Below are 21,495 nucleotides of genomic sequence, written 5' to 3'. Positions count from 1 at the left end.
GGTTATTTTATTTTATTTTGGAAGGACATGGAATCTTGATAGCGAGATGGATTCTGAGTACAATTTTAACAGCTAACGATATTCTGTAAGATCAGTAGAAATGTTACTGGTCTACATTTCCCTTACACAAAGTAAAGGAGAACAGAATAAAGATGTGATTCGGTGCCAGTAATGAAAACCTACCCTGAAATAAACACTACTTCTCCAACTGCCAGCAGTGAGTGAGAATTATCAGCTATAATTTTTACCCAGAGAATCCCAAAAGGAGTGTTTCTAGGACGGCATATAGTATTTATCCCAAGTCAGTAGATTTTTCAAAACCACATTGATGCCTGTGTATAGTTTATCTACCATAAAACCTGAGTAGTCATTTCTGACTTGTGTAAATAAACTGAGCCGTGCATTTTCCTTGAGACAAGTTTCTGCCACAATATGTAAAGAAAGTTTCACACATTACTCTCATTAACAATAACAGCAGTTACACACATAGTTGGACAAGGAACACAATGAGAATTAAATTTGAATTGTAATTTGCAAATGGTTCATTAAACTAAGACCAATAGACTTTTAACAATTAATTTTGACACTTTGAAAATGTTAATGATATACAAGATTGGTCACCATCATTTCAGGCTTATACCTTTACATTCATTGTCTCTTGAAAACAACTATGGATCTTTACATTGTGTGTGGGAAATCTTTTATTTTTTGATGACTGTTGGCTTTTTTTAAAAGATATAGATATCTTATCTAAAAATCAAATCAATAGACTAAAACAGATCAGGGCAGGCCAGCAAAACCAGAATCGTTGTCCTAGCTCACATTTTTAAGTTTGCAGTCCTTCCACGTCTTTAAACTATACACTTTCTATGAGCTGGCAAGAATTTTAGTTGGGCATGGTTTGAATATATATTGTTATTTACAATATATTCCCATGCATCTTTTCTCAGAAAGGCCTCTATGCTATAAACTTAGGTGTAGGCTTGTTAAATCTCCCTTAATAAATAGAATCTTCCTTGGGAGACTCCCTCTGCTGTTTAGTGCCTTCTCCATGGATTCCAAGTGGCAGCTTGGATCTCTTGGTTTTTTATGGGCAGGCTCAATAAAGGGCCTCATGCAACAGACTACATCCTTAAAGAACCACAGAGTAAAGGTGGGGAAGAGAGCAGCCATAGCGAGGTCCCTACACAATTAGGGGTAGCAGGAACAGCAGACCCTGGTGGCGGGACTGGGTCACTGCACCTCAGCAAATTAAAGCAGCAGTACCAGGAGTGCAACATGGTTTTCCAAGTGGGAGTTGGTCAACAGGGAAATGAAAGTGGCTCATTCACCTCAGAGCAGGACTCATGGTCCAAAAGGATTACATGACGTTATGGGAAAGGCAACCACAACTGAAAGAACAGAGGGAATTTTAAGACAGTGGAGGAGGGCAGAATTTTCCTGGCTGGCATTTGGCCAGGAAGACTTGGGTTTACACCCCAATCCTTTCTGACCTCCTCAGTGAAACCCCATGAGATATTTAACTTCCTCCCATACACACACTGCATAGCATAGTTTTATGGATAGATTATACTTATATATATTTTTTTTAAAGTTTGATCCAACTTTAGTGTCTTTTGCACTGGCCTTGATTTGCACATGAGAGATGGCTACGTGCAACAAGGGACACAAAGTTCAGCTCCCTCATCATCAATAGCTGCCTCCAAGGGGCTTTCAGATTGTTATAAACTGATGTAAAGAACTGCACAGATGAAGCCATTTGCAGTACACAACAAGACATTTTACTTGTCCTGCAAAATTCAGGAACCTTATCTATTAACTGTGTACCAAGAGATTTAGACTTCTCTCATAAGAGAAGTCAATCCTATGGCCTCCTCTACTTTTAAGGAAAAATCATAGAGTATTTATGATTGACCTACAGAGAAAGAAAGAGGGGAGAAAAAAGGGTGGTGATTTCTGAATTCAAATGGATAAATGATTCAGTTTGTTATTGCATAGTCATCAAAATGCAAATTAGGGCATTGATTCATTTACATTAAATCTCCAGATTTCTGTCCCTTCAGCCTTAAGAGGTGTTTGATAACCCACTTTCATGATACTTATACATGTAGAACATTATCACCTCTGATGGGACTCAGACAATGTTCATTCCATGAAATCCTTCTGAGTAAATGACTTTTTCATTAGTGAGTTTAGTTTTTGGAGCAAGGAGATGATTACGTATGGACATGTATCTGACATATTGTCCCTATTACTGGACGTGTTTACATTGACATTTCATAGCTGTTAGGGTGGCCCAAGTGCATAGAAAGAATGCATGAGGCCTAGTTCTAGTATATTAAATTTTCAAGTACTAATTCAGAACTTGGGGAAAAACACTCCTGATCCTCAAGTGCTCATAATGAGCACAGATAGTCAGTTCAGTGATCTTTTGAATGAGAGGACTAAATGGAGGCAATTGCATAAAATGTCAGATTGGCATTTTCTTTTTTGAATTAGTAATTTGGCTGCAGACAGAATTCTCTAACACTGTCTCAGTTCTCCCTATAACCCAGGCAAACTCTAGTTGCTACCATTCGGTATTATAGACGATGCAATTAAAAAAAAAGGGGGGGGGTAAGAGAAGGTAGAAAACACTAAAAAACAAGATGTGATTAAGCCGTATGAGAGCAAGTACTGTACTAAATAATGGCCTGATCCTTAAAGTTGAATGGAATGGGATGTGAGAGAGCTCAGCACTTCACAAGATTGGTCCCTAACAAAGGTACTGGAGCTGTAGTAATAAACTCACTGTTGCAGAATAGTAATTGAATTGTAATTGCTATTAGTTCACCTGATTCAACTTTATTAATGTTTTATCTCTTTCCACAGTAGAAGAAAAAAAACATGCTGAATCGTATATACTTTTTATAAACACCTCCTTGGCACTGGTCACTGAGGTGATGGTGTTTTGAACTGAAAAATGAATTCTCCTCACTTAAGGTCCAATTTTGCCACCTTTACTGACATTGAGAAGTACTTGACTCTGCAGGTAGCCCCATTGAAATCAATGAGAGAACTCCAGGAGTAATACATTTTGAGTAGTGTTGCAGATTCATGCCCCTAGAGATTTACAAATGGCACCTTCCCTACTTGAGTGCCTTAGGGTTTGGGTGAAAAAAACAAACAAAAAATGGCAAAACCAAAATGTGGCAATATATAACTATTTCATTTAGTTATTTACTCCTTTCAGTACAGTTGACAGTAAGATATATTGTAGAAATGGGTGCTCCGAAGAATTTTCCTAAATAGAAATCACATGCAGTGTATTGGCACACACTGCAATGCTAGCTGATTGATGGAGCATTGAATAAGCTATTTGCCCTTTCTGCAAAGATAAAGAATGTTTCTGATTCAAATATGAACTTGAAGAGAAGCTGAGAGAAGTCCAAGTTCAAGGATCATACTGCATGACACACAGTCATTTTTAGAGGTCATATGAGAGCTTTAGTTTACCTAACTGCAGGGCTTAAAAAACAACACATAAACGTGCCTTGAAGAAGCCCCTTTTGATTTTTTTTGAACAACACAATGCAGACCAGACCAGTGGAAGGTGGTGACATCTGAAGGTGAGTAGGCAAAACCCACTGCACTGCTTGATGGAAAATGGTGTACCAGGGTAAATCTGAACCATCTTTTAAATTTAACTACATCTTGACCATTTTCTGCACATTTATTTACGGCAAGGCAACCCTAAGCAAAGTTTTTGGTCCATGAACATACTGAAGAACCACCACACAATTGCTTTCAAAGATAGAGGACAAAACGAAAACAGAAAGATAAAGAAAAAGTAAGGAGCATTTGGAGACAAATAAAAAAATGGAATTCCAACAAAGATAGTCAAAAACCTTCCCCCTTTCAACTTTGTATAAACCCCCCAAATACTACTAATTAACACATTTGCCACCTTCCAACTTTGCAAATTGTTTGTTTTGATTGTATAAAATAATATGAGTACTGCAATAAAAATAATCTTGAAAGGATATAGGAATTGTGCAGGACATGCCTGGAGTGAGTGGGTCATCTGAGCTTATGCGTAGTGGACTTTTGATTTGGTACTGTAAGCCAAATTCAACAGAGGGGGAGAGGAAAGGGTTGTGTCTAGAGTGCTAGAGCTTTTTCCTTAGTTCCTGTTTTACTCTGGGATCCCCACTTACAGATTCTGCACCCTGTGTGAAGTAACTCTGTGGGACTGAACCATCCCTTGATTACCTTGACTACCACCAACTCTAATTGGACCTATGAGTGGTGTTCTAGGTGGATGGGATTTGTGATGAGATGAAGTTCTGGATCCTCATAAATTGGACAACTATTGTTTGGAACTATGAGACTGCAGCAGTGAACTATATGTTGGGGGATTTGCATTTAAAAGTTGCTGTTTGGTAGAAGAAATGAGCTGACTGAAATTTGGTTTGGTTCTCTAACTTTAATTGGTATGGCACTTGTAACCTTAATGTTCTAAATGTTTAAAAAATAGATAAATGTTAAGATGCATTTTTTTTCTAAAACACTTACGTTTTAAAATAAATTTTCTATGGGAACTATCTTCCAAAGACCTTATTATACTTGCATCAATGCTTATTAGCACATGTCCGTAATTCTATTAAATACTGCAACTATTTCATTCTCAATTAAACACATTTATTCTTTGACCATATACAGCAGTCAGATAAGCTTCTCTTCCTGAGACCCAAGTTTTATATTGTTAAAGTGGAACAAGAGGGAAAACATTTCTCCTTGCTCTGCTTGTCTTTGTAATACTGCTTTAGCATTTCAATTAGGTACATCTAGCAAAAACTATACTGATAAGTTGTACTGTATCTTACCTCTGTCACTGTCATATAGATATGCAAACTTGTTCCACTGATAGTATTCAATCAAGCTAAGAAGAGCTCCTTTGAGATCAGGTCTCATCTGAATGACAAATGGGTGTGTTCCATCAGTCGGAAAACTGGGAGTTATGAAGGAGACATGAAGAGTTCCACAAAATGATGTTATAGTATTTACTGACTTCTTGTCATAGAATCCAAAAATTGCAAAGACGCCTCTTGAAAACTGGGAGCAGACTAGAAGAGATAGAAACAAAGAGAGATCAAATTGTATGAAACAACACAGATTTGTAAAAGTTTGTTTGAAACCTATTACATATTTATGTTCTACAAACATGTATACTCACACACTTAAATTAATGGAGAAAGACAATATTTCTAGATATAACAATATATCTCATATTATTAATCACTAACAAAATTTGATATACCAAAAGCTACCTTAATACATGATACAATGTAATAATGTATTATATGGGTTACATGCAAAAAATAATTATTTCAGAAAGAAAACATAATGGCTGATTTATGAATTCCATGTATATTTTAAAAAACAGTATTCCAAGCACAAAAGCAAGCTGGAATTTCTTTAAAAATTGATAATTTCATGTCTGACTATAGCACAATTATTTAAATTGCTACTTTTTATCCTATTAAATATAATCTGGTTTTGGTGACAAGGCTTTTTTAGACTTTTCTTTCTTGAAAAATACCTTCAACAAATACATTTTCCATGTGTACTGCTTGAGGAAATTGCGAATTCAAAACTACACACCAAACACACAAAACAGCAAACAGAAAACAGGAGGATAGAGGTAGTGGCACTGTATATTGTTGCGTTCTAGTGCATTGTTTAATTAAATGTTTAATATCAGCTTTTTAGCACTCAGCAAAAACAGGTCTTCTGGATAACACTTGAGGTCACATACAAGAAAGAATAATCTCTTGATTATTCTTTTTATCAGTGCTACAGACAATTCAAGCCAATGACAATGCTGATCACTGCAGCCTGGGTAAACATCTATGCTTTCTAGGTCATTCTGTTCATTGACACTGCAAATCATAGATTATTAGGGTTGGAAGGGACCTCAGGAGATCATCTAGTCCAACCCCCTGCTCAAAGCAGGGCCAATCCCCAAATGGCCCCCTCAAAGATTAAACTCACAACCCTGGGTTTAGCAGGCCAATGCTCAAACCACTGAACTATCCCTCCTCCTCGATGTTGCACGTGTAGAAGAATATATGGGTCTGTTTACTAAAACTGGGGGGAGGAGGAGAATAATTGAAATATTCACTCTGCTTCTGCTGTGTTATCTCTGAACATCTGTGTTATCTGACTCACATTTCTCCTCTCTGCTTTCATAGTCTGTATGTAGTCACCTGAAATAGTAGGCAGATCCATCAAGAGCATATGCCCATTAATCTTGACTGCAGTCCTTCAACACAACGTGCTGAGATCTACTCTCAACTGAATTGATGTAAATCTGGCGTGTAACAGAAGATGATGTTGCCCAAGTATTAATTATGACAATAATTGACCACGGAGACTATATTTTAGGGCATTGATACTCAAACCCAAACCTCAGTGGTTCAGAAGCCAAATTAGCCATCAACATTACCCAAAAATAAGAGTAGTGTGAATTCATTGTTTCATTTTCTATAGTACTATATATTCATATGTAAAAAGTATGACAGGGGAAATATTTAATTAAATATATATATATTTAGTAATAATAGTACTTGGTCAGTCATTTATATATTTAATTCTCACAGCAAAATGACTGACCAAGTACTATAATTTTATCAACTAAAATCGGTTAATAACATAGTAAAAGCATCCTGATTGGTTAATAATTAAATCACACAGTGTTTTAATATCATGTGCTGCAAAGAGTCAATGAAGCCACATTAAAGAGCCACTTGGGTCTGGCGAGCCTCAGTCTGAGTATCACTGGTTTGGGGCATATGTAGAAGGTTAGAATTAAGGTTGAGTTAATTTCAGAATTAACTGACTTCTCATTGATTTGTTTCTCAGACTTTGACTAGTATTAATGACATGTTTTCAATTTTTAATTTTCTTGGTGTCACGAGTTAAGGCAAGCCAGGCTAACCTTTGCCTGTGACCAAGCAGCTAACCTCTATCTGATGGTAATATGACAACTTAATGATAATTAGTGATCCAATCTGTGAAAGGGTTAGGAAACGATTATACAAACAGAGAGGAGAACTCAGTTAGGGATTATGTTGTATGAGTTAGGAGAAGGAATATTGAGGTGGCAGAAAAGACTTAGGAAAATACACGGGGTTACAAGTTCTCCATAGCTAAAACCAAAAGATTGATCTTTACAAAAAGTATAGCTACAAAGGAATGGAAACTGTATCTGTATGGATAACAAATAGATACAGTTAAAAGGTTTAAATACCTAGGACTAATACATGATACTAAATTATTTTGGAAAGAGCATATAGACTATGTTAAAGATAAATGCAAAGGAAGGGTCAACCTATTTAAAAGTATTGCTGGAACTAACTGGGAGGCAGATAAGAAAAAAAACATTACTGATGGTATACAGAGCCTTAATCAGACCAGTTATCGACTATGGCTGCCAAGCTTTTAGGGTCGGCAACAAAATCAGCACTTTAAAAATTAGATTTAATACAAGCACGGGAACTATGAGTTGTGTATGGTGCATTTATTACAACACACACATGTGCTACAGATAGTTGCTAGTGAAATGCTAGTTACACCACAAATGAAATTATTGGACCTAACTTTCTGGGCCAAAGTTAATGGGAATTGCAAAGATGGAAGTACCAGATAAATATATGAAGATTGTTGGGAATTCAATAGGCAACCTATAGCACACAATGTTGGAGCTCCAGCTGCCGTTTGAGTGAAAATGTGGAGTTCAAAGACAAGGAAAAGCTGAAGGAAGTCAGAACTGTTAGTCACGGAAAAAATAGTTATGGATGGAAATTAACATGTCTAAATGTGGATTTAGATTTATTTTATAAACTTGTTGGTAAAAAGGAGACAATAGGTATAAAAAATAAAGTATACCAGTATATAGATCAAAAGTGGGGTTGTTTTTGTCAACTATATATATAAGTGGGTCCAAAAAAGGGAAAAAAACTATGAAGACTAGGGACAGCATATTGTTTATGAAAATTAGGAATTAGGACATCCAAAAGAACATCCAATTTTGTAGCTGTCATGACAGCTGACCTAGTAGTAATAATGCTGCTGTTAAACTGGATCTAGGATGTATGCCTAGAAGTAGTGGTCATTTTTTTTTACAGTATCAGTATCAGGCCTTATGGCAATAAAAAAGGGAGTCTCTGTAAGCATAAGTGATTTACTCAATTAAATTATATTTCTAATAACAGTACAGATGGGAATACATGTAGCATTAGCCTGCATCCCAGCACATACTGGGATAGCAGGAAACAAAATGGTGGACAAAGTAGCTAAAAAGACTGTAGGAATGGAAGGATTGATAGTAAACTGGAATTCAAAAACCTTAGTACAAAAAAAATTGAGAGAAATGGCAAAAAAAATTGGATCAATTAAAAAAAAGAGGAAGTTTTTTTTTTAATTTTGCTCTGGAGTTGAGGATAACAACATACTTCAGGCCTGCATAGGAAAAATGAATTGATTTTGTTTACAGTACTAACTGGCCATTATGGTTTAAACAAAAATATTTTTGAATAAACACAAAGATGGACTATGTGCATGCTGTAAGATATAAGAGAAAATTGAACATCTTTTATGCGTATATGAGGGTTGAGAAAGAAAGGGAAAATTTAAATGGCTCAAGGTAACAAAAGTTACATTATGTTATTTAGGGTATGTCTACACTACAAGACTATTTCGAATCAACTTAAGTCGAATTTGTGGAATCGACCTTACGAAGTCGAATTTGTGTATCCACACTAAGGACACTAATTCGACTTTGTGAGTCCACATTAACGGGGCAAGCGTCGACTTTGGAAGCAGTGCACTGTGGGAACAGTCCCCGCACTCCCCGCTGCCCATTGGAATTCTGGGTATAGCCCCCAATGCCTGCTGGGGGGAAAACTGTGTCAAGGATGGTCCTTGGTAACGGTCAGCATTCAACCGTCACTCCCGCCGGCGGGAAATCAGTTCGCGCACTTTTCCTGTTATAAGTGACAGCGCGGACGCCACAGCACTCCACTGTGATCATGGAGCCCGCTGCGATCATCGCTGCACTTATGGCCGTTGTCAACTCCTCGCACCTTATCGTACACCTCTTCAACAGTCAGATGCTGAGAAATCGGGCGAGGAGGCTCCGGCAGCGCGGTGAGGACATGAAGTCTCAGACTGGCACAGACCTGTCAGAAAGCACGGGACGCCGCGCCGTGGAGATCATGGTGGCAATGGGTCATGTTCATGCTATGGGACGGCGATTCTGGGCCCGGGAAACAAGCACGGACTGGTGGGACCGCATAGCGCTGCAGGTCTGGGATGAATCACAGTGGCTGCAAAACTTCAGGATGCGTAAGGACACTTTCCTTGAACTGTGTGACTTGCTGTCCCCTGCCCTGAAGCACAAGGACACCCGCATGTGAGCAGCCCTAAGTGTGCAGAAGCGAGTGGCCATAGCCCTCTGGAAACTTGCCACGCCAGACAGCTACCAGTCAGTAGCGAACCACATTGGCGTGGGCAAATCTACCGTGGGGGTTGCTGTGATGCAAGTAGCCAACGCAATCGTTGAGCTACTGCTCTCGAAGGTAGTGACCCTGGGAAACGTCCAGGTCGTCATAGATAGCTTCGCCGCGATGGGATTCCCAAACTGCGGTGGGGCTATAGATGGGACTCACATCCCTATCCTGGGACCGGACCACCAGGCCAGCCAGTACATTAACCGAAAGGGCTACTTTTCAATGGTGCTGCAAGCACTGGTGGACCATAGGGGACGCTTAACCAACATCAACGTCGGGTGGCCGGGCAAGGTTCATGACGCACGTGTGTTCAGGAACTCTGGTCTATTTAAACGCCTCCAGGCAGGTAGTTTCTTCCCGGACCACAAAATAACTGTTGGGGATGTGCAGATGCCTACAGTGATCCTTGGGGACCCAGCCTACCCGCTAATGCCCTGGCTCATGAAGCCCTATACAGGCGCCTTGGACAGTCAGAAGGAACTCTTCAACTACCCGCTGAGCAAGTGCAGAATGGTGGTGGAGTGTGCTTTCGGACGTCTCAAGGGGAGATGGCGGAGCTTACTGACTCGCTCGGATCTCAGCGAAAACAATATCCCCATTGTTATTGCAGCTTGCTGTGTGCTCCACAATCTCTGTGAGAGCAAGGGGGAGACCTTTATGGTGGGATGGGAGGTTGAGGCACATCGCCTAGCTGCTGATTATGCTCAGCCAGACACCCGTGCCATTAGAAGATCCCAGTGGGAAGCGCTGTGCATCCGGGACGCTTTGAAAGCTAGGTTCCTCAGAGAGCAGGGTAACCTATGACTGTCCAGTTGCTTTAAAGAGAAGCTGAACCTGGCCATGTTTCTTTACCCATTTACTGTTGGCTCTCCTCTGCAGTTTCATACCCCGTTCGCCCCCTCCCAACACACGTGTAAAAATAAAGTTAATGGAGCATTGTTATTTAAAACCCTTTTCTTTAATAATGATTTCGTGTTAAAGGGTTGAAACAGGGACGCGGACTGTGGTGGGTAGGGTGTGCAGTGATGTAGAGACCGCTTCTAGACTCTAGGAATGACAGGGTACTGCTCCTACAGCGGTCTCTGGGGGGAGGACGGTTACAGGTGGGTGTGCAGGAAGGGGTGAGGGGTGTAGGCTTTGGGACGGAGTTTGGGTGCAGCCTCTGGGCTGGGGGTGGGAGCGTAGGAAGGGGTGAGGGGTGTGTGGGAAGGGGGGAGGTGTAGGGTGTTGCGTGCTGTGGCTGGGGCTGAGGGTTTGGGGCATTGTAGAGGCTCAGGGCTACGGCAGAAGGGCAGGGTGAGGGCAACCTGCCTTGCCATTTGTGGATAGCAGGCGCTAGGACCCTGGGGCAGCAGACAGCATTTCTGCCGGTAGCCGCTCTACTGTCAGGTAGGGACGCAGCGCGGGGGGGGGGGGGGGCACGACACACCGGGGGAGGGGTGGCAGGTGGGCGCTGGGACCTGCTCCAGGCAGGGAATTGACGGGGCGGAGGGAGACCTGCGTGGGCCAGGGCCCGATCCAGGCAGGGCCGGGGGAGAGACCCACTTCCAAGTATACCTGGAGCAGGGCACCTGCTGCCTATGAACAGAACATTAAAAACACCTCACAGACTGACCAGGGTGCCTAGTGACTGCACTCAGTGAGTAACCTGCTGTTGATCCTGCCCCCATGTCTGGACCCTGTTCATGGTGACTGTCCTATGCAATTACCAAACCCCTATCCCCCCCTTCACAGAAAGTCTTCAGAAAACAAACATGACAGAAACAGTAATTAACAGCAAACTACTTTTAATACTCGACAACACAGTAAAGGTGAGAACTTTTCAACATCTAGGGACTGAGAACTTTTGGGTAATTTAGCAGTCCACTGTGGTTCAGTGACAGTTTTCACGGCCCTTGGTGCCCCTCCTTCTTGTTATTCTGGGTGAGGTGGGTATTGGAGTGTGTGGCGGGGAAGGGCGGTTGCAGACACAGTGCAGGGGGGCTCTGTCCTCCTGCCTGTGGTCCTGCAGAACATCGACAAGGCGCCTGAGCGTGTCCGTTTGCTCCCTCAGTAGTCCAAGCAGCGTTTGAGTCGCCGGTTGGTCCTCCTGACGCCATCTGTCCTCCCGTTCGCTATGTGAGCGCTGCTGCTGTGTGAGGTTCTCCCTCCACTGGCTCTGCTGGTCCGCCTCTGCTCTGGAGCAGCCCATAAGTTCAGCAAACATCTCGTCCCGTGTCCTTTTCTTATGCCGCCTAATCTGTGCCAGCCTCTGTGAGGGACATGGTGGAGCAGGTCGGGATACTGTTGCAGCTGTGTGATGGGGAAAAGGGAGAGAATTGCTTACAAAAATACATTTTCTCAAAAATGAAACATAGTCTACTCATTGTCTGTGAACCAGACCATGGACGGCACCTATCTCATGCGCACTCACTCAGGGAAAGTTCGATTTCTCTGCATTTGCTTTCATTGCCTGGGGTATTGCACTGCAGACCAGACAAGCGGGGCAGGAAAGCTGAATCCGTGGAGCAGCCAGGCATGGTAAGCCAAAGGCTTTTGGCTGCTTAAAAGTGAATGTCCAGCTCTGTCCTCTTGCTGCAGGCAATCCTGAAAGCTAACACTCTGCCCCTGTTCCACCCCCTCGCAGTTTTCCCTTGGAAAAGATCCCTGTATGCTGCCACTTTGTAGCCTCCAGCACGTGGCTCTAAAGTGACGCTTCTTGTTGTTCTAAGGAACAGTGAAGCACTACCAATACTAATAGTACACAAATCACTCTACTTACATGCAGGAGTCTGCGCGCGAGATCACCCTGAGGAGGGTGTCACGGAGAGACAGGGAGCGCATGCTGAATGAAAGCCAGCACAAGCCAGGGCCCTATGCTGCGATGCTCGTCAAGGCACTGGTCCCGGAGTACCAGCTGAGAGCGTGGCGCGGAAAAGTGTGCTACCTCGGAGCACCCAATAAGCCAGCTCTCCCCAGGAACCTCCTCCATAGGCTTTTCGACTACCTCCAGGACAGCTTCCTGGAGATCTCCGCGGAAGATGCCTGTTCCATTCCCCTGTATATAGAACTTCTGTTCGCCTAGTGTATTTTCCTGTTCTTTTAAGAAATAAATGTTAACGTGTTTAAAGCACTTACCCACTGATCCTTCTCCTGATTCAGGGTCCGTGGTAACGGCTGCGGAGGGTTGGTAGGGGATCTCAGTGAGGGTGATGAAGAGATCCTGGCTGTCGGGGAAATCAGCGTTGTAAGCACTGTCAACTGCCTCCCCCTCCTCATCTCCTTCCTCATCTTCCCCATCTGCAAACATCGACGAGGAACTGGCCGTCGACACTATCCCTTCATCAGAGTCCATGCACACTGGTGGGGCAGTGGTGGCAGACCCACCAAGAATGGCATGCAGTGCCTTGTAGAAGCGGCATGTCTGGGGCTGGGCTCCGGAGCGTCCGTTTGCCGCTTTGATTTTATGGTAGCCTTGTCTCAGCTCCTTGACTTTCACGCGGCACTGCATTGCATCCTGGCTGTATCCTCTGTCTGTCATGGCTTTGGAGACCTTCTCGTAGGTCTTCACATTCCATTTGTTGGAGCGCACCGATCAGATCCAAGACTTCCCGGTCAGTCCATGCTGGGGACCTCTTTCTATTCTGGGATTGCCTGGACTCCTCTGCTGGAGAGCTCTGCATCGTTGCTGGTGCTGCTGAGCTCGCCCTGATGTCCAACCAGGACATGAGATTCAAACTGGCCAGACAGGAAAAGGAATTCAAATTTTCCCAGGTCGTTTCCTGTGTGGCTGGTCAGAGCAGCCAAGCTCGGACTGCTGTCCAGAGCGTCAACAGAGTGGTGCAGTGTGGGATAGCTCCCGGAGCTACTAAGTTCGATTTGCATCCACACCTAGCCTAATTTGACATAGCCATGTCGAATTTAGCGCTACTCCCCTCGTCGGGAAGGAGTACAGAATTCGAACTAAAGAGCCCTCTATGTCGAATTAAATGGCTTCGTGGTGTGGACGGGTGCGCAGTTAATTCGAATTAATGCTGCTAAATTCGAATTAAAGTCCTAGTGTAGACCAGGCCTTAGTGAAAATATGAGGGAAATGCGGTAGTATTAGAAAGCGGTTGCTACATGACCTGAAAGACACAGGGCAGAACAGGAGACTATAAACTGCCTAGTATTTAGGAATTATAATTGGTGGTCGCTCTAGACTATCCAGTCAAGTCTGCTTCACCATGGGCAGGAAAAAAAACAAGGAAAAGGGACGGAGAGGCTACAGAGAAGTAGGGTTGCCAGGTGCCTAGTCAAAAAGGGTGCTGGTGGTGATGACCGGAAAGCTAAAAGTCCAGTCAGCACAGCGGAGCTAAGGCAGGCTCCCTGCCTGCTGTATCTCCGCACAGCTCCCAGAAGCAGCAGCATGTCCCCCCTCTGGCTCTTAGGTATAGAAGCAGCCAGGGGCTCCGCATGCTGCCCCCACCCCAAGTGCCAGCTCCACAGCTCCCATTGGCCAGGAATCTGTGAATGGGGCAGTGTGCAAAGCTGTGGCTAATGCCTAGGAGTCAGAGCGGGGACATGCTGCTGTTTCCGGGGGCTGCTTGAGGTAAGCGCCGCCCGGAGCCTGCACCCGTGACTCCCTCCCATACCCCAACCCCCTGCCCATATCTCCTCCCACCCTCTGAACCCCTTGGGTCCCAGCCCAGAACCCCCTCCTTCACCCCAAATCCCTCAAACCCAGTCCCACACCAGAACCCACACCCCCAGAGTCCCTGGGGAAGGAAGACCATGAGGGAAAAACTGCTAGGACAAGAAGCAATAAAGGAAGAACTTTGCAGGGAGGCTCTCAGGGAGGGCCAATAAGAACACTTCAGTGGAGCCTGAGAGGGGTGTTAGAATTATTATTTAGATATTTAGCTTAGACTGTCAGTTGGACCTTTTGTTACCTCAGAAAAGGACAGAACTTTGTGACTTGGCTGGAGGGCCGAGCTACAGAAGACCTGCAGAGAAGAAGATGGCTAGCAGGAGGCACCACAGACGTGGACTGCTTACAGCCTCTCATCCTGACTTAAGTGCACTGCCTTACAACTGTTTTCTAATCAAAGAGAAAATAAAAGGGAGTATCAAGTAATTTTTCCTTTATCGTTCTGCCTATCTTGCCTGCCTCTCTCTAGTACTGAGAGTCCATCTCTGAACTCTAAAAATGTATACCACTACCATCACCACAGCATCTGAACACTAACGCTATGTTTACACTGCACACCAATGGTTGCTGCAAGTACAGTGAAAGGCTTTGGCGGAGGGGGGAGGTGGGAAGGGAGCAGGGAAAGGCTCTGGCAGTGAGGAGCCGCTGGATTTTTCCCCCACTGCCTCCCCTCTGCCAAAGCCTTTCTCAGCTGCTGGAGCCTTTCCCTGCACTGAGGAAAGACTCCGGCAGCAGGGAAGCAGTGGGACACTACGCTGCTAAAAACAGCAATGTAGATAGGGAAGGCACTGCTCGGGCATATAGAGAACTATGCAATACCCACAGGGTTCAGACATGCCTAAGCAGTACCTCGCTGTCTGCACTGCTACTTCTACTCATGCTGAGGGGTGTGCAGAGTATGTACTTGATATACCACTATAAGGGCCGTGCAGTGTAAATGTATCTAAAGGGTGAAATCCTGACCACATTGACTTCAGTGGGGCCAGGATTTCACTCCAAGTGTACAGATCTCAGATGTAAAAGTAGAAATGAAAGTAATTAAAGAAAAAAAATATTAAGACTTCTAAGTATCCCTCACTACAGTAAGATGCTGCAGATCTACCAGGGCTAGAACTAAATATATTCTAGTCAGGAATCCCCTTTTCAATGCTATAGCATTAGAAATTTCCCATTTCTTCTTCTGAAGGGCTATAAGCTATGGTCTTTAAGCCTGTTATGGGTATAGAACAGGGGTAAGCAACCTATGGCACGTGTGCCAAAGGCGGCACGTGAGCTGATTTTCAGCGGCACTCACACTGCCCGAGTCCTGGCCACTGGTCTGGGGGCTCTGCATTCTAATTTAATTTTAAATGAAGCTTCTTAAACATTTTAAAAACCTTATATAACTAAACTATTGTTGTATGTAAAGTAAATATTATAGACTTCTAGAAAGAGACCTTCTAAGGACGTTAAAATGTATCACTGGCACGCGAAACTTTAAATTAGAGTGAATAAATGAAGACTCAGCACACCACTTCTGAAAGGTTGCCATCCCCTGGTATAGAACTTAATATTGGCACGTGTTGGGAACATTCCACATTTGGGGGAAAGAAGGATCTCTCTCTCTGGCAGGTTATTTTGTTTCAGACTATTTTTTTTTATTTTTTTTTTACAAATTGGATTTATCTAATGGATCTGCAATTTATCACATGCACATCAATACCACCTGTGGATAGTATCTGTATGTGCCTAAAATCTCCACAACTGCAGTTCATTTCTCAGTAGGTCTCTCTGCAGGTTTCTAAGAAAGGCTGTATTCTCTCTGAAATTGTCTTCTTATGTTTTAAGCTACTGAAAACTCCCAGTTCTAGTTACTACTTTTCTACTCTTGGTTGAAAAGAATCGACTGTCAAAAACAACTAGCTGCTTCCAACACTCCCAAGAACAAAGAACCCCTTAAACTCTGCCAAGTGATGGGACTGCAATCCTGCAATCCTTGCATGGGCCGCACAAAGGAGTGGGGTTGGGAAGCTTCTTTAAAGGTTAAAATGTTCCCCACTCCCTAACTCCTCTACTGTGCAGCTAAGCAGGCAGCAGGCAGAGTCCAGCCTGAAAGAAATAAAGCTAGGGAAAAAAAGTATTCTGATATCTTCAATGTAGTCTAAAATTATCAGTCACACATTGTGTAATGATGTTTGCTCTGCTGTTAGAACTGCTTACAAACGTTATTTAAATGAGTGATATTTAAAGACAATAAAAATATTCACTTTGAGGCTCATTTACTTCTAGAACGTTGCACAGATGGGAAAACAGAATTTGCTCCTGATAATCTATATAAACTGTCAAGCAGTAGGAAACAGCATACAATTTCAAATGTTAAACTATCTGGTCCAGTCAGAATACAGGTGTCAATTTTAAACCTGGACTACATTTTCCCCCACCCACAACCATTAATCTTATAATTATATGCTGAAATAGCCCAAGCCTGTGGTGCTTTCATGCGCAAAACTCCCGTTAAAGATCAATGGGAGGTCATCCATCGAATGCCAGCAAGAGACACATTTACAATATGCTCCTAGACTTGTCACAAGGCAAATGGTCTCAATGATTCTGGGGCATTTGGCCTCTTGGGAGCAGGAGGGAAGAAATGAGGAAAGATGCTCATATGTATATATAAGATGAACCAGTGAATAATGTAAAAACTCTAACTCTTTTTGGCAGAATTCCCACTCTGCAAATGTCTACAGTGATACTGCTATTGCTGGAGGACATTAGTTTTACAATGGTGAATCACAAGCTGTTCACTGTTATTAGGTTAAATAAATCATGATGATTAGGACTCACAAACCACTGTAACATGAATGATATATTTAATTAAAAACATTATAAGCAACTGCCAGAGTTAATTTCTTTCAATCTGTTTTATTTTCAAGTGTTTTTCTTGTGTATATACTGTCCTTTTTGTTAGGACTGGAAAATGGCCTACCTGACAACAAAGATTAGCGGAAAGCAAATCCATTATATAACATTCGTGGAGAATAGTTGTCCGCTCTGACACATAACTGCTGATCATCAAAAATGAGATAAAACAATACAAGGTACTGGAGAAAGAAGAGACCCCAGTAGGTTTTGCTCTCATTCAGCAAAGCATTTAAGTTTGTGATTTAGTTCCATGGAAGTCAATGGAACTTAAGCACATGCCTAAACTTAAATGTGCTAAAACGCTTTGCTCGATTGGGATCTGAAACACTTGGTTACTCCATTATAATCTCTTGCCTTGACAACTGTAACCATCTCTTCTTGGGCTCCTTGCTATTATCATATTGTTCCCCTACAATCTGTCCCAAAATACAACAGCCAAAATTATCTTCTTTGACTTTTGGCCAGATCATATCAACCCTCTTTTTAAAAATAATTCCGAAGGCTTCCACTTGCTTACTGTTCTGTGTTCAAACTTCTTGTCTCCATCTTCAAAGCCCTGCAAAACTCTTATCTTATCAAAACTCAGCTTATATTTTAATATTATCTTTTCCCATCCTCATCACCTTTTCAATGGCAATTAGACTGTAAGCTCTCTGGGCAATAACTGTCATGATACTTGGCTTTTTTCCACATTGTTGGGGCTAAATAATAATAATAATTAAAAAAAAACAGCTGCAGAAATTATTTGACTCCTATCATTAGTGGCCTGCTTTAAAAAAGACATGTTAAATATACAGTCTACATATTACATTCATTTTGGTCCTTAATATGAATCCAGTCCTTGAAATATCTAACTTTAAAAGAGTCACTGCAGATTTAAGAACTTAAATATGAAAATTCATAATATGAAATTATCAAAAAATATGTACATTTGTTGCATTATAATATGGTCCCAAATGAAGGGTAGTTAAATTTCTTCAGTCCTTATCAAGGTGAACATCTACAGAGGCATAAAGATAGTCAGAAATGGTTTCCTCAAAGTATGTATGTAGAACAGGTTTCTAGTAATGTCTTTCTAAACCAATATCATCTCCTACATAGAAGAAAGATAAACCTAAATGTCCTTAAAACTCAAAGACAATGTAGGAGGAAAAAATCCTTGAATTCAGTTAGTAAATGTTCAATTAAGTTATTGCAGCAGGTGCTTAGCAGGATCTTCAACTAGTTAAGGTTGCAAATGGCTTAGGTTATAATTCTTTTTTTCATATGTTCCTAACTTTTGAAAATATTCACCTTTTGTGATATAAGTTTCTATACTTGGTCTTCACCCAAAGGCAAATATTTTCAGTAAAATCTCATCTGATTTTAGCCTTTGAATGCTCATATTTTGATCATAAGCATTAATCTACTGTAATTACAGTAGATTAGTTTGTTTTGACTTTTTGTGCTAACTAGATGGGGTGGGGGGCTTGGCAAAATTTGATTTTTTTTGTATATTCATGGTTAATATCAATTTTTATTTTTAATCTTTTTTTTCTGATTTTTATCAGTACATTTTCATACCAGTACTTTAGGAGGCTCTCAATGCAGCTGTGGGGCAATTGGCACCAGATCTCTGCAAGCACAAGATGTGGGGAAGGTTGTGAGCCTTGTAGGACAGAGCAGAGACTGCCAGCCATAACTGCAAGGAGGAAGATGAACCCCTGGTCACAGGCGAGGCCACCCCATTGCTGAATGGCTCATGCCCAGAAATAGCCCCCACATTTCAGTTAGTGAGTGGGGCTGCACGGGTCTCCCTACAGGGCCACTAGGTTTAGGGTGACCAGATGAGAGGAACAAAATATCAGGACACATTGGGGGGTGAAAAATCGGTACAGGGGGTGGAGGGTAATAGGAGCCTATATAAGAAAAAGACCCAAAAATTGGGACTGTCCATATAAAATCAGGACATCTGGTCACCCTAAGGGCTACAGAGCTGATGACCCTGGATCCCTGCACATGCAAGGTACAGGGGAGGTTGCACTTGCCAATACAATTTCAGTGTGTCAGGTGAAATCGATGCGTACCGGCATTTACCAATTTAAACTGAATCCTGCCAACCCTACACACACAATTTTATTTGCTATAGAGTCTATGGCACTAATTGTTGACTGAATCAAAATAATTCCAAGACTAACATAGGGACATAACTATATATCAAATTTCAGAGCAAGTTATTTAATCATGTCCAATGAAGTAATGATTCCCTCACTTCTAAAGAAAATATGGCACAAGAGTAGAGAAACAGCTAAAAAGGACCAGAAGATAAAGGAAAATGCATGTTGGGCTGAAAAGTTGATAGATGAAGAGGAAGCAGCCAGGAAATGGGAGACAGAAATTGAATATCCACTTGGTAATTTCAACAATCATTCAGTTTCTATGATAGGCCATGTTAGAAACAAATGGACATTAGAAGAGAACAACAAACAACAATACACTGAACAAAAGTAGTAAAGAACAATCAAGAACCACAGCTGCCAAAAGAATTCTGAGATGATAGATGCTACATTAGAAAAGCATTATGTGAATAAAGCAACAATATGGATTTTTTCAAAAGCTATCAACCAAATGCAGCGTAGCAGAAAGCATGGGTTTCTTCTCAGCAAGGCTGAAAGGTGAAACATACAACAATGGCAATTCAGAATCTGAAAACTATTGTAGTTCAGGACAGTATGATCTAGAAATATGGGGGGGGGAATAATTAAGCACAGTATTGCCAACCCCAACCATTAAAAACCATGAGTCAAGCCGCACAAAATTAGTTTTTTTAAAGCCATACATTTAGATTTCGTGCAATTTGCTGTCCAGTTAGCTTAAAGTTCTCAAGATTTTCTCTGCAGCAATGAGGGCTAGAAACCTTCCCTTTTATTTTATTTTATTGTAAATGAAGGCTGAGATTCTCATATAATCTCTAAATTCAAGCAACTGGGCCTTTAGGGGGAAAAAATCACAAGACTGGGGATAAAATTGCAAGGATTGGCAATACTGAATATATAGGCTTAAATTAGACAATTCAAATGATTAAAACTAGGAAGATATGTTGGGGTTGGAGCTTGATTTTCCTTTACCCAGAGGCCTACATTTATACTAATTTTAAAGGTCCTTTTATACTATCAGTCAGTGTAAAGAAGCCTTACTGTGCACCAGAGTAGGCCCTGTACTGTACCTTAGCCCACACTTTTTTGCATAGTTATCTCGTGCAGAACCAGAGTTGGGCCATAATGAACAAATGCTTTGTATTTTTTTTCCCTTTTGCAAATTCTATACATGCATCAGATCTTCAACTTTCAACACTATTGAATGATATGATTACTGAATAAAGCATGCTAAGGAGTGATAAAATTTGACACAGTAAATTGAAATCCCAAACATAAAAAAATGATAATCTACTCAGCGAGGAATTGCACATCTTCCATACATTTCTGTAGAGTTTTCAGGACTGTACTGGGCTCATAATCTAAGGTATTATCAATCACAGTGGCTATACGCTTCCCTGAACCATGGATTCTATGGTCTGGCAACTCTGTTGAACAGTGGAAGTACAAATTTGTCAGCCTTCCAAATCTATCTGAAATCACAATGTAATTCCTCAAAGCTCAACTTTAAGCACTAGTAAAGATACCTACAGATAATTGACACAAGCTGACGGGAGGCTGCGGAGGCAGATTATTCCCACCTGCCCATCACCTTTTTTATATATATGAAATTTACTACTATATTTAAATTTGTGTTTATTTTTTTCTGCTGATTAAGGCTGATCCTGCAAAATTTTACTCATATGAGCAGCACTTACTTACACTAATAGTCATTAAGACTACAGGAGAAACAAGATGGGTGAGGGAATATTTTTTAACCTCCTTGTCTCTTTCATATTGTGGGACCAACACAGTTACAACAAACAGTGCAAACATCAAGACTACTTGTGAGAGAGTAAAGAGGGCCCAGATGAGTGAAAGTTTACAAGATTGGGCTCTATATTTGAAAAACAATGCCAATATAACATTCCCTTTGTCTTCTGTAGTAATTTTGCACAGTAACATGCATTTAGACGTGAAACATGAATTCTGTTTGGATTTATGCCTAATAAGTATTGAGTAGGTGTTTCCATTAAAACCATTGTTAATTAAATTGGCATTATCAGGAAGCTATTTCAAAATGAGAACACATTTAAAGAGAGATTGTATTGGGTAAAAGGATATTGTACTGATACTTTAATTCCAAAAACATAAGCTTTTTTTTTTAAGGGAAATAAAGAGCTTTTTACAAAACCTAGAATTAAATGGAACTCTTTAATTATTTCATTTATTTATTTTTATGAAAAACCTTTGTTCTTGG

The 21,495-nt window shown here is 41.5% G+C and overlaps 1 protein-coding gene across 1 annotated transcript in view; it reads right to left on the bottom strand.

Annotated features, from left to right (window-relative positions):
• The window catches only part of GRIA2 (glutamate ionotropic receptor AMPA type subunit 2), a 128,450-nt gene that overhangs the window by 68,780 nt on the left and 38,175 nt on the right, over positions 1-21,495 (bottom strand). The window contains 1 exon segment of the mRNA XM_039540276.1: positions 4,866-5,105. Coding sequence (XP_039396210.1) covers positions 4,866-5,105 — 240 coding nt within the window.

The sequence above is a fragment of the Mauremys reevesii genome, linkage group 5 (assembly GCF_016161935.1).
Source record: "Mauremys reevesii isolate NIE-2019 linkage group 5, ASM1616193v1, whole genome shotgun sequence".
NCBI classification, from domain to species: domain Eukaryota; kingdom Metazoa; phylum Chordata; order Testudines; family Geoemydidae; genus Mauremys; species Mauremys reevesii.
The sequence above is the reverse complement of the archived record's forward strand: the minus strand, read 5'-3'. Positions and strand labels throughout refer to the sequence as shown.